At 41.5% G+C, this 12,542-nt stretch overlaps 1 protein-coding gene across 3 annotated transcripts in view; it reads right to left on the bottom strand.

Annotated features, from left to right (window-relative positions):
* Nucleotides 1–7,533: 7,533 nt before the first annotated feature.
* DDX46 (DEAD-box helicase 46) overlaps nt 7,534–12,542 on the bottom strand; it is a 69,653-nt gene continuing 64,644 nt past the window's right edge. Inside the window, exons 22-23 of one of the 3 annotated variants that reach the window (XM_066272499.1) lie at nt 10,733–10,806; nt 7,534–9,511 (exon numbers count right to left, since the gene is read on the bottom strand). In XM_066272499.1, coding sequence (XP_066128596.1) covers nt 9,464–9,511; nt 10,733–10,806 — 122 coding nt within the window. In that variant the 3' untranslated portion in view covers nt 7,534–9,463. The remainder of the gene's footprint in view (nt 9,512–10,732; nt 10,807–12,542) is intronic. The other 2 variants (XM_066272498.1, XM_066272497.1) reach the window with 2 other exon arrangements.

Genomic DNA, 12,542 nt, shown 5'->3' with positions numbered 1-12,542 from the left:
ACTATTCCAGATCCATAACTAAACTTTTATCTGAAATGGCATTTGTACATAAAATCACTTAACAAAAACTTTTGTACTAACAAAGTCAAATTATTTGCAAACCCCATGGAAAAGTAGCTAGAATAACAGGAAGTCAAAAGTTTGAATGCCTTTTTGCCATCTGCCTCCCATGGTACCTTGGGCAAATCACTGCTCTTTCAAAGTTTTTATGTATATGAACTGAAGACAATGCCCTCCTTGTAAAGCTGTGAAATTAAATGAGCTAATAGGTGAAGATAGATGTGAATTTAAGTCCTAGGTCTACCATTTACTAGCTATAATTGACAAGCAACAAGTCAATTCAACAGGTATTTATTTATTGAATGCGAGGTACTAGGAGGCAGGACAGACATGGTCCCTTACCTTAGGAAGTTTACATTTGGTGAAGTAGACAAAAACTCAGATAATCAGAAGTCTTACTGGGTTTTCTGATAATTATCTCAGATTGGTCTTAATAAGGTGCTATAGTACACACAATATAGATGAAACATAAGACTAGCTCTGAAAGTAGAGGTTTTTTCACGAGCATAGCCATTTATCATCACTTCAGTTGCAACAAAAGCACACTTTTTAATGTCACACTATTTGACTTACCTCCCATTTCTTCTTTTAAACTGTATATATACCCTTGTAATACAATGTGGACTCAATCCAACATTCTTCATTATTTCTCCAACAACTTCAGCTTGGCCCAGGGTAGGCCAGATCATATAGACAAATCAACAGTAAGATTTTTTATAAATGGTCATTGTATGTATATGTGCAAAAGGCAGGCCATAAAAAGAATTTGTCTAGAGCTGAGAGCCGGCTGCCTCTAAAGGCTTTTCAAATAAGGCAACAAGTGTTCTTAAATACTTTTATTTGAGGTCCTGGCCGGTTGGCTCAATGGTAGAGCATCAGCCAGGCCCAGTCAGGGTACACAAGAGAAGCACCTATCTGCTTCTCCACCCTTCCCCCTCTCCTTTCTCTCTCTCTCTTCCCCTCCTGCAGCCATGGCTCTATTAGAGCAAGTTGGCCCTGGGCACTGAGGATGGCCCCATGGCCTCTGCCTCGTACACTAAAATTACTCTGGTTGCAACAGAGCAGGGGCCCCATATGGGCAGAGCATCGCCCCCTAGTGAGCTTGCCAGGTGGATCCCGGTCAGGTTGCATGAGGGAATCTGTATCTGCCTACCCTCCTCTCACTACAAAAAAATTTAAAAACACAAAAAAAACTTTCATTTGAACTGAAAGATATACATAGAAAAAAAAATGAATCTCACTTTCTGGATTTTAGTTTATCGGTAGCCACTGATTGTTGTTGCTATGTATAAAGCTTACAACAATGTTGAAAGGTATAGGTAGCAATAATGAAAGACAACATAAGAAAATCCACTCCCAGCCTGACCAGGCAGTGGCACAGTGGATAAAACATCAACCTGGGACACTGAGGACCCAAGTTCAAAACCCTGAGGTCGCCGACTTGAGCATGGGCTCACCAGCTTGAGCCTAGGATCATAGGCATGACCCATGGGTCACTGGCTCAGCTGGAGCCCCACCCCCTCTGGTCAAGGCACATATGAGAAAGCAATCAATGAACAACTAAAGTGCTGCAACTATGAGTTGATGTTTCTCATCTTTCTCCCTTCCTATCTCTCACGAAAAAGAATAAAAGAGAAAACCCACTCCATTTACCCATTGTAATGACAATACTACCAATTATTCACTGAATGCTTTCTATATGCCAGGTACTGTCTATGTTATTTCATTTCATCTTCACAACAACCCTGAGAAATAGGTATTATATCCACATTTTATATATCAAAACAGACTTCCTTTTATTGATTTGAGAGAGAAAGGAAGAGAGAGAAACATCAATTTGTTGTTCCACTATTTACGCATTCACTGGTTGATTCTTGTAAGTGCCCTGACAAGGATCAAATCCGCAACCTTAGTGTATCAGGACAATGCTCTAACCAACTCAGCTACCCAACCAGGGCAAAACTGAGATGTTTTAAAGCATTTAAGCAACTTGTCCCATATGTCAATTTATTTTTATGTATATGAACAGTTATAGTTATACCAATACTCTAACAAAATACACTGCTCACAAAAATTGGGGGATCAAGTAACGTGCAGATACTCCAGTGCTTTCAGCCTTTTCTATAGTCATTTTCAACAATGAAATAAAAGTTGGGTGTGCATCTAATCTGCATAATCAATCTTTCTTTGACTTGCCATTTGCTTTTCTGATGTTCTTGTTTAATAAAAAAGAATTCAAACTTTTATTGCTTCGTATTCATTTTGAAGTATCACCTAATTTTTGTGAGCAGTATATTATACACAATATATTTTGTAACATATAAAATATACTAAAAAAATTTAAACGAGATTTAAAAATAAATACAAACAGATGCTCCAATATATTCTTCCTGCTTTCCAATGGCTTACTGTACATGTGCTCCACTTTGGAGATCACTGCTTTGTATCACAGGAAGTCAAAATCCAAGAGCAAAAGAAAGTGAAGATTATCATATCAGTGGTTCTCAAACTTGAATGTGTATCACAGAATCATTACCACCCCAGACACTTAGAATAACTAACAACACCAGACCATTAAATGTTACAGAGGAACTTGTGCTCTCCTTGAAGTTCCAAGGCATTCACTCTCATTCTTCCTACCAAGCTTTCCACATCTGAAATCTGGGTCCTGGGATGGCTTGGGGGATGGCAAGGACTCGTTCAAGTCCACAGTATAGTTCTGGGAATCTCAGCTCCCAGAAAGCTCCCTTAGGCAAAGACATGGCGAGGAAATAGTACCTTCAAGGATCTTTGTACTGGCTGGACCCAGGCACCTGAGAGACTCTTAAGAATTCAGAAATAGGGGCCAAGGACAGTTTAACATCCAAGGCTGCTAGAAGTGCCTGGAGTTGATAGGCTGCTAAAAATCCATCTACTACGAAGTGCCAAGTTCAAATGATGTGCTTTTTGTGTGAACTAAGAATACATTTCTCATACCGAATCGTACATGTTCTTTATTCCATTATAGGCAAAATCGTAAAAAAGGACTAATGTTCATAACACATAGTACCAGGTATTTCCAAATAGTAAAAATTAGGGGTTTTTATTTAATCCTGAAACTCTTTTACAATGCTAACAATGTCTGAATAACTCTGAGTTATAGTTCTAAAAAGGGGTTCAAACTTTTTTCATTTCTTTTTTTTTTTTATCTTTCTGAAGCTGGAAACAGGGAGGCAGTCAGACAGACTCCCACATGCACCTGACCAGGATCCACCTGGCACGCCCACCAGGGGGCGATGCTCTGCCCATCCGGGGCATCACTCTGTTGCGACCAGAGCCATTCTAGCGCCTAAGGCAAAGGCCATGGAGCCATCCCCAGCGCCCGGGCTATCTTTGCTCCAATGGAGCCTTGGCTGCGGGAGGGGAAGAGAGAGACAGAGAGGAAGGAGAGGGGGAGGGGTGGAGAAGCAGATGGGCGCTTCTCCTGTGTGCCCTGGCAGGAAATGGAACCCGGGACTTCTGCAAGCCAGGCCGACTTTCTACCACTGCATTTCCTTTTTATTTTAGGTAAGAGGAGGAGAGATAGGGAGGCAGACTCCCACATGCACCCCAACCTAGATCTAACCAGGAACACCATCTGGAGCTGATCCTTGAGTACAGAGCTAGTGCCTGAGGCTGATGCTCTCCAACCGAGCTCTCCTCAGTGGGAGAAGTAGAGAAGAGGGAGAGGAAATGGAAAAGAAAAGGACGGTTGCTTCTCCTGTGTGCCCTCACAGGGAAGTGAACCCTGGACGTCCATATGCTGGCTGCTCTATCCACTGAGCCATCGGCCAGGGCCTCATTCCATAGTTCTTTCCTCCACAACAGAACATGGTTACATGAACTCCTATAAGCTAATACCATACTTGGAAGAGAACAAGATCAAGAAAAAGAATCTGGCCCTGGCCGGTTGGCTCAGCGGTAGAGCGTCAGCCTGGCGTGCGGGGGACCCAGGTTCGATTCCCGACCAGGGCACATAGGAGAAGCGCCCATTTGCTTCTCCACCCCCCCCCCCCCCTTCTTACTCTCTGTCTCTCTCTTCCCCTCCCGCAGTCAAGGCTCCATTGGAGCAAAGATGGCCCGGGCGCTGGGCATGGCTCCTTGGCCTCTGCCCCAGGCGCTAGAGTGGCTCTGGTCATGGCAGAGCAACGCCCCGGAGGGGCAGAGCATCGCCCCCTGGTGGGCAGAGCGTTGCCCCCTGGTGGGCGTGCTGGGTGGATCCCGGTGGGGCGCATGCGGGAGTCTGTCTGTCTCTCCCCGTTTCCAGCTTCAGAAAAAATACAAAAAAAAAAAAAAAAAAAGAAAAAGAATCAAAAGCAAATTCTTCACCAGTCATGTGATTTAACAGTATGCACTTAACATATACATACACACTAGCTATGCCATAAGGCATTAAAAAGGTAAGACCACTGATATTGTGGGAATTTTGCAAATAATTCACTTATTTTACTTTTTCTTCACATTTCTACTTGGACTCCTACCTGAGGGAAATTATAAATTGATATGGAATTTATAATCTTCTATCAGATATCTGTACCTGATCGGTGGTGGCATAGTGAATAGATCATCAACCTGGAACACTGAGGTCCCAGGTTCAAAACCCCAAGGTCACTGGTTTGAATGCAGACTCACCAGCTCGAGCGTGGGATCATCAACATGACCCCATGGTCGCTGGCTTGAGCAAGGAGTCACTGGCTTAGCTAGAGCCCCGGGGTCAAGGCACATATGAAAAGCAATCAGTAAACAACTAAAGTGACACAGCTTTGAGTTGATAATTCTCATTTCTCTCCCTTCCTCTATCCTGCTTTCTAGCAAAAATAAAAATAAATCTGCAATTGGTAACATGTCAGCAAATCTTACTTAGTGAGGGAAATGTAGCCACAATTCGCCCCAGAGAAGAATGTATGTTTTATGGGTTTTTTCACTTTTTTTTTTTAAGAGAGAGACAGGAAGGGAAGGGGCAGATGAGAAGCATGAACTTGTTGTGGCACTTTAGTTGTTTACTGTGGCACTGATTGCTTCCATAGTGCCTTGATCAAGGCACAGAGGGCTCAAGCTGAGCCAGTGAACCCTTGCTCAAGCCAGTGACCTTGAGATCATATTGATGATCCTATGCTCAAGCTGGTGAGTCTGCATTCAAAGTAGTGACTTCGGGGTTTTGAATCGGGGCCCTCAACACCCTGGGCTAAGCTCAAATCACTGAGCCACCATTGGTCAGCCTGTATGTTTCATTTTTATTTTTAAGTTGTTGTTTTTTCTGAAATTAGAAGCAGGGAGGCAGACAGACTCCCGCATGCACCTGACCAGGATCCACCTGGCATGCCCACCAGGGGGCGATGCTCTGCCCATCTGGGCCATTGCTCTGTTGCAGCTGGAGCCATTCTAGCTCCTGGAGCCATTCTAGCTCCTGAGGCAGAGGCCATGGAGCCATCCTGAGCACCTGGGTCAACTTTACTCCAATGGAGCCTTGGCTGTGGGAGGGAAAGAGAGAGATAGAAAGTAGAGGGGGAGGGTGTAGAAGCAGATGGACGCTTCTCCTGTGTGCCCTGACCAGGAATTGAACCTGGGACTTCCACACGCCAGGCCAACGCTCTATCGCTGAACCAACAGTTCAGGGCCTTATTTTTAATTTTTATTTATTGATTTGAGAGAGAGAGAAGAGGGAAGAGAGAGAGAGAGAAATTATCAGCTTGCCAACTTACCCGTCTATGTACACATTGGCTGATTCCTGCATGCACCCTGATCGAAGATCAAACCTCAACCTTGGCACACAGGGACAACGCTCTAGCCAACTGAGCTACCCAGCCAGGGCAAGACTGTATGTTTTATTAATCAGTGTGCACAAAGATGTTGTTATACTAAGTTAAAGGCCCCATTCAACTGAGATTTCATTCAGATGTTCTGATTGTTACAGCACCTAAATGGAATAAAAAGTTGAGACAGGCCCTCTATCCCTCCAAACATATTCAATCTTTTTCTTTCTCCTTAAATTTGGAGGTTTGGCTTTCTAGCCTGTGATTCTTAAGATTCTAATATGCCACTTAGAAGAGGACTCTACGGTTGGCTTCATAGGATTTAAAAATCCCTGGTATTCAGGAGCTGGTTCTGCTCAAACATCTCTTCACATGGAGGGGCTGCCGGCCTCGAAAGAAGGATCACAGTCACATATGCACTGTGACTACCAGTTAAACACCAATGTACACTAACAGTTAAACTAATAAGAGAAGAAATACATCAAATAATAAAGTGTTTAAAAGGAGCTTGAGAGAACTTAGCATTATCCTCTAATTCTCTACTTCCATTGCCTGGTTAAGAGTAGCACTGTGGTAAAACACCATCTGGCACAGGAACCTATTTTCCCCTATAGCCTAGCTGTCTTTTTTTTTTTTAATGAATTTGATTCTAACATGGGTTTTTTTATTTTTTTGGATTTTATTTATTCACTTTTATTAGAGAGGGAGGAGAGAGAGAGAGGAAGAGATAGAACAGGAGGAGGAACAGGAAGCATCAACTCCCGTATGTGCCTTAACCAGGCAAGCCCAGGTTTCAAACTGGCAACCTCAGCATTCCAGGCCGATGCTTTATCCACTGCGCCACCACAGGTCAGGCTTAGCCTATCTGTCTTATGCCAAATAAAAATACCATCAAAGACTGAAAGGCTTCTTCAGAAACATATATTTTAACAGAATGGTATATTTTGGGTAATGCCAGAATTTTAAAATTGAGTGCAATACTTCATTTACAAGACAACCAATATAAAGAAATTAAGATAAACAGCTGAAAACATTTTAGCAAAGATGATTTTAGGAAAATGAAAACTGAATCAACTTTATTTTATAAGGCTATTAGAAAACATGAGCAAATATTGATATTGCATTAAAAAAACAATTAGTCTAGCCTGACCAGGCGGTGGCGCAGTGGATAGAGCGTTGGACTAGGATGCGGAGGACTCAGGTTCAAGACCTCGAGGTCGCCAGCTTGAGCGCGGGCTAATCTGGTTTGAGCAAAGCTCACCAGCTTAGACCCAAGGTCACTGGCTCGAGCAAGGGGTTACTCGGTCTGCTGTAGCTCCACGGTCAAGGCACATATGAGAAAGCAATCGATGAACAACTAAGATGCCGCAACGAAAAACTAATGATTGATGCTTCTCATCTCTCTCAGTTCCTGTCTGTCTGTCCCTATCTGTCCCTCTCTCTGACTCTGTAAAAAACAAACAAAAAAAACCCAATTAGTCTATACATCATTCAAATTTTAAAGATCAAAGAGTTGATATGACACTAAAAAAATGTAGTAACAGAATAACGTTTCATTTTAGAACAAAATACTATGGTTATAACTAGATATACAAACATAACGGTAGGAATGCTCAAATCATGTAAAATGCTGAATCTGAAAGTGATCCAGCAGGATGAAAGAGCACCAACTGTCACCAATGTGGGACTGTCACATATTCTATCAAAGAAAACAAACTATCACTAGGTAATAAAAATAAATAAATAACTTGTCGGTGGAAAAAGGAGCCCAAGATGCCTGGAATTTTGGAGTAAATGGTTTATTTGGTTCTGTTGTTACATATTTTTGTGTTTCTTCCTCTAAGAAAGAGAGTGACTAGGTGAGGCAGCTAAGAATATTTCCCAGTTATAGCATAGTTGTTCAGTAACAATACTATTAAATAAATAATGATCACTACTCCTTGTCACTTTAACCACTTAATGTACTATTAAAATGATTTTAAGAGCTATAGTATGCTTTCATATATCCCCCCTAAAAACCCTAGGTCAAGAATATTCAAAAGAATTGTCTTTTAAGAAATTTGTCTGTTTAATTTCTGAAATTTTTCTTTTTTTCAAGAAGTGATAATAATATGAAATATATAGCAGGAGCCTTAAAAAAAAGTAATCTCATCATAACAATTGAAGTCAGAATGTTCAGGAAATATATATATATGAGAGCTCAAACGTATAATTTGTAATTCCTTGTGAACTAAATTTCACCGGGAGATGCTTATGTCTAAGTCTAAAACATGGATATCATTATGTTTAAAAACTTTTTAAATTTTTATTTATTGATTTAGAGAAAGAGAGAGAGATCAATTTGTTCCACTCATTCATGCATTCACAGATTGACTCTCATTTGTACCCTGACCAGGGGTCAAACCCACAATCTTGCGTATAGAAATGACTCCAATCAACTGATCTACCTGGCCAGGGCTGTATTTGAATTTTTTTTTTTTTTTACATAGAGACAGAGAGAGAGAGAGAGTCAGAGAGAGGGATAGACAGAGAGGAACGGAAAGAGATGAGAAGCATCAATCATTAGTTTTTCGTTGCGACACCTTAGTTGTTCATTGATTGCTTTCTCATATGTGCCTTGACTGGGGGACTACAGCAGACGGAGTAACTCCTTGTTCAAGCCAGCGACCTTGGGTCCAAGCTGGTGAGCTTTGCTCAAACCAGATGAGCCTACACTCAAGCTGGCGACCTCGGGATCTCGAACCTGGGTCCTCTGCATCCTAGTCCAATGCTCTATCCACTGTGCCACTGCCTGGTCAGGCTGTATTTGAAAATTTTAAAGAAAATTAATTAACCTACACCATAATCCTAAAGAAAAAGCAGATTAAAATGAATAGGGTATTTATATGTACAGATGTATAAACAAATATTTTCAAGGGAAAAGGAATCATTAATATTTACAAGCTATAAATCACTATTTTAAATGAAGATTAGAAAAGAGTACGTAGCCAGGTATAGAGCCAGAGGCTGTGAAGGGAACCTAAAAGCAGTAAACACTAAAACTCTTTGCGGTGTAAAGAAATGCAAAAGACACTTATACTACAATTCTTTAATTTTACAAAACCAAAAAGCAACCCAACTATTGCCCATTTATGATAAAAATTGAAACAAAAAGTCTGAACCCATTTTGAAAAATTCTCTTACAACATTCTTAAATCCAGTTCATATTGTTCCACTGAGTCCAGTAAGACTTAAGCTCAAGGGAGACACAAAATTAGACAGAATTTTACCTTTTCTGAAGAGATGATGTGAATAGCCCTTAGCAACTTGTTTACTCTATTACCTTTAATAAAAAGTCCAAATATTTTCTTTTTTTTATATTCCTGAAATACTACACACACATTTAAATTTTTGATATTTAAGCTTTACATTAAAGGACATCATACTGTGAAAACAAACCTGCTTTAAATGTAGTTTGATCATTCTAGGGGTACTTACTGCAAGATGTCTTTAGCAAATACTTGTTTCTTGTATTTAAAAAATCAGCAAAGTAGAATTTTAAAAAATCTTAATTTATAACACATTGTAAACTGCATACAACAATTGCCACATGTACCAGGACCAGCACAGGTAGAAAGTGTTTTCCAGGTTTTTTATAGGACTTTGTATCTTCCTTTATTTGTTGGTTGGTATGAATTTTGCTATAATAGAAAATAAAAGATACATAGTAAGAAAGAGCAAAAAAGAAACATATATTAAGGAAATTTTCTTTACAAACTCATAAAACTCAAAATACTTAAAATAAAATTGTTAATATTATATGGAGACAGAAAAAACTGTCCAATAACTAGTCATTTCTTTGTGCTCACTCAGCTACTCCTTGATAATTGTTTTGAACCAATGTATTGGGGGTGGCATCAAGGTTCTTTTTCTATCACTCCTTAGTGAAATAGTCTTTTAAAAAGTCTTTTAAACTGATTTTAGAGAAAGAGATAGCTAGAGCCTGACCAGGCGGTGGCGCAGTGGATAGAGCGTCGGACTGGGGCGTGGCGGACCCAGGTTCGAGACCCCAAGGTCTCCAGCCTGAGCGCGGGCCTCATCTGGTTTGAGCAAGGCTCACCAGCTTGAGCCCAAGGTCGCTGGCTCAAGCAAGGGGTCACTCATTCTGCTGTATGACCCCCCAAGACACATATGAGAAAGCAATCAATAAACAACTAAGAGCGCAAGAAAGAACTGATGCTTCTCATATCTCTCCCTTCCTGTCTTCCTGCCCCTATCTGTCCCTCTCTCTGACTCTGTCACCAAAATAAAAGAAAAAAAAAAGAATCAACCAGTGAATGCATAAATGGGTGGGACAACAAATTGATGTTTCACTAGTTTTTTTTTGTTTGTTTGTTTTTTATGACAGAGATAGAGAGAGTCAGAGCATCTGATTCCACTTCACATGAAATTCAAAAATAGGTGAAACTAATCTATGATGGTAAAAGTCAGAATATGGGTACACTTGGGAGAGAGAAATGATGATGAGGGACACAAGAGGGGATTCTGAGATGCTGGTAAATGTTCTATATTTCTTAATCTAGATCAGGGGTTCCCCAGACTTTTTACACAGGGGGCCAGTTCACTTCCCTCAGACCATTGGAGGGCCGCCACATACAGTGCTCTTCTCACTGACCACGAATGAAAGAGGTGCCCCTTCCGGAACTGCAGCAGGGGCTGGATAAATGGCCTCAGGGGGCCGCATGCGGGCCATGGGCCGTAGTTTTGGGACACTTGATCTAGATACTGATCACATCAGTGTGCTTATTTCTTTGTGAAAATTCATCAAGCTCTATGTTTGTGATTTGTGTGCCTTTCTGTATTTATAATATAGTCTAATAAAACATTTATTAAAACAAGTAAGTCCTTTGGTTTTTACTCACCAGCCTGATCAGTTCTTCTTTTATGAGCCTGGTGATTTCTGCCTTTGCTTTCTGCACAGCCAGTTCATTAGCACCTGGTGAGCGAGTGGAAAACATTATTTGTATTACTAGAATTACACTGGCTATTTATCCATGTCATGGAGAGCCACCAGGAACACTGTATGTAACTTTCAGTAAGTGCGCTCCTGCCAGGACAGCCTTTCAATACCTGGTGGAACATCGTCCACATTATATAATGGCTGCTTACTGTCCTCACTACTTGTAGAGTTTCAAATGTAACGGATGAGGCCATAGGACATGTAGTATTAAGGAGTTCATGGTATGCTGATTAAAGAGAGTAAAGAAAAGAGAATATGAAGTTAAAGGGAAATATAACTTCCTTGGTTCATTTATTTAACAAGTATTCACTGGACATTTATTATGTTCTTTAAAGCAACAAATATTCCAAAAAAGTAAAGTCTTAAAGATGAATGGCAGACTAACCAAGTTAAAGGAGAAGACATGACATGGAGAGTGTCTGGCACGAAATCACATGTGCAATGGTACAGACCGAGAAAGGCATGTTTAAATATTAAAGAGAGAAAAAAGTATATCATGGTAAAAAAAAAAAGAAAATGTGGGGAAGAACATAGCAAGGTAGCCAAGTGGCTGAGGCAGGTGGAGACATTCATTCACATAATTATTAACAGTAAGTGCCATCACATATGATATTTTGTGAGAGATGTGTTATACAAAGAAGTCCATGCTATATAATCTTATAGGCTACTAGAAAACAAACTTGTAAAGATATTACAACAGGCCCTGGCCGGTTGGCTCAGCGGTAGAGCGTTGGCCTGGCGTGCGGGGGACCCGGGTTCGAATCCCGGCCAGGGCACATAGGAGAAGCGCCCATTTGCTTCTCCACCCCCCTCCCCCTCCTTCCTCTCTGTCTCTCTCTTCCCCTCCCACAGCTAAGGCTCCATTGGAGCAAAGATGGCCCAGGCGCTGGGGATGGCTCCTTGGCCTCTGCCCCAGGCGCTAGAGTGGCTCTGGTCACGGCAGAGCGATGCCCGGAGGGGCAGAGCATCGCCCCCTGGTGGGTGTGCCGGGTAGATCCCGGTCGGGCGCATGCGGAAGTCAGTCTGACTGTCTCTTCCCATTTCCAGCTTCAGAAAAAATAAAAAAATAAAAAAAAAAAGATATTACAACAGAAATAGCTAGGATATTATATCTACCAGAATAACTTTTAAATATCACTTCTAAGAAACTTTACCCAACTTCCAGGCAGTTAATGTTTTTTCCTCGGTGCTCACACAGGACTGTGTTCACAACATCATGAAAGCACATATTTTAGGTAGAACAAACAAAATGTTTTTTCTGACTAGATGTGAACAGTAAAGAGATACAAAGTAAGATGCTAAGAGTTGAGCAGCAAGTAAGAAGTAACAAAGACACTGAAGCCTGACCAGGCGGTGGTGTAGTGGATAGAGCATCGAACTGGGACGCAGAGGACCCAGGTTCGAGACCCCGAGGTCACCGGCTTGAGCGCGGGCTCATCTGATTTGAGCAAGGCTCACCAGCTTGAACCCAAGGTCACTGGCTTGAGCAAAGGGTTACCCATTCTGCTGTAGTCCTCTGGTCAAGGCACATGAGAAAGCAACCGATGAACAACTAAGGTGCCACAATGAAGAATTGATGTTTCTCATCTCTCTCCCTTCCTGTGTATCTGTCCCTGTCTGTCCCGGTGTCTGTCTGTCTGTCTGTCTGTGTCTCTCTCTCTCTCTCGCACACACAAACGCTGAGGCCCTGGCCTGTTGGCTCAGAGGACAGA

The sequence above is a fragment of the Saccopteryx bilineata genome, chromosome 4 (assembly GCF_036850765.1).
Source record: "Saccopteryx bilineata isolate mSacBil1 chromosome 4, mSacBil1_pri_phased_curated, whole genome shotgun sequence".
Classification (NCBI taxonomy): domain Eukaryota; kingdom Metazoa; phylum Chordata; class Mammalia; order Chiroptera; family Emballonuridae; genus Saccopteryx; species Saccopteryx bilineata.
This window is presented reverse-complemented; position numbering and strand designations above follow the sequence as displayed.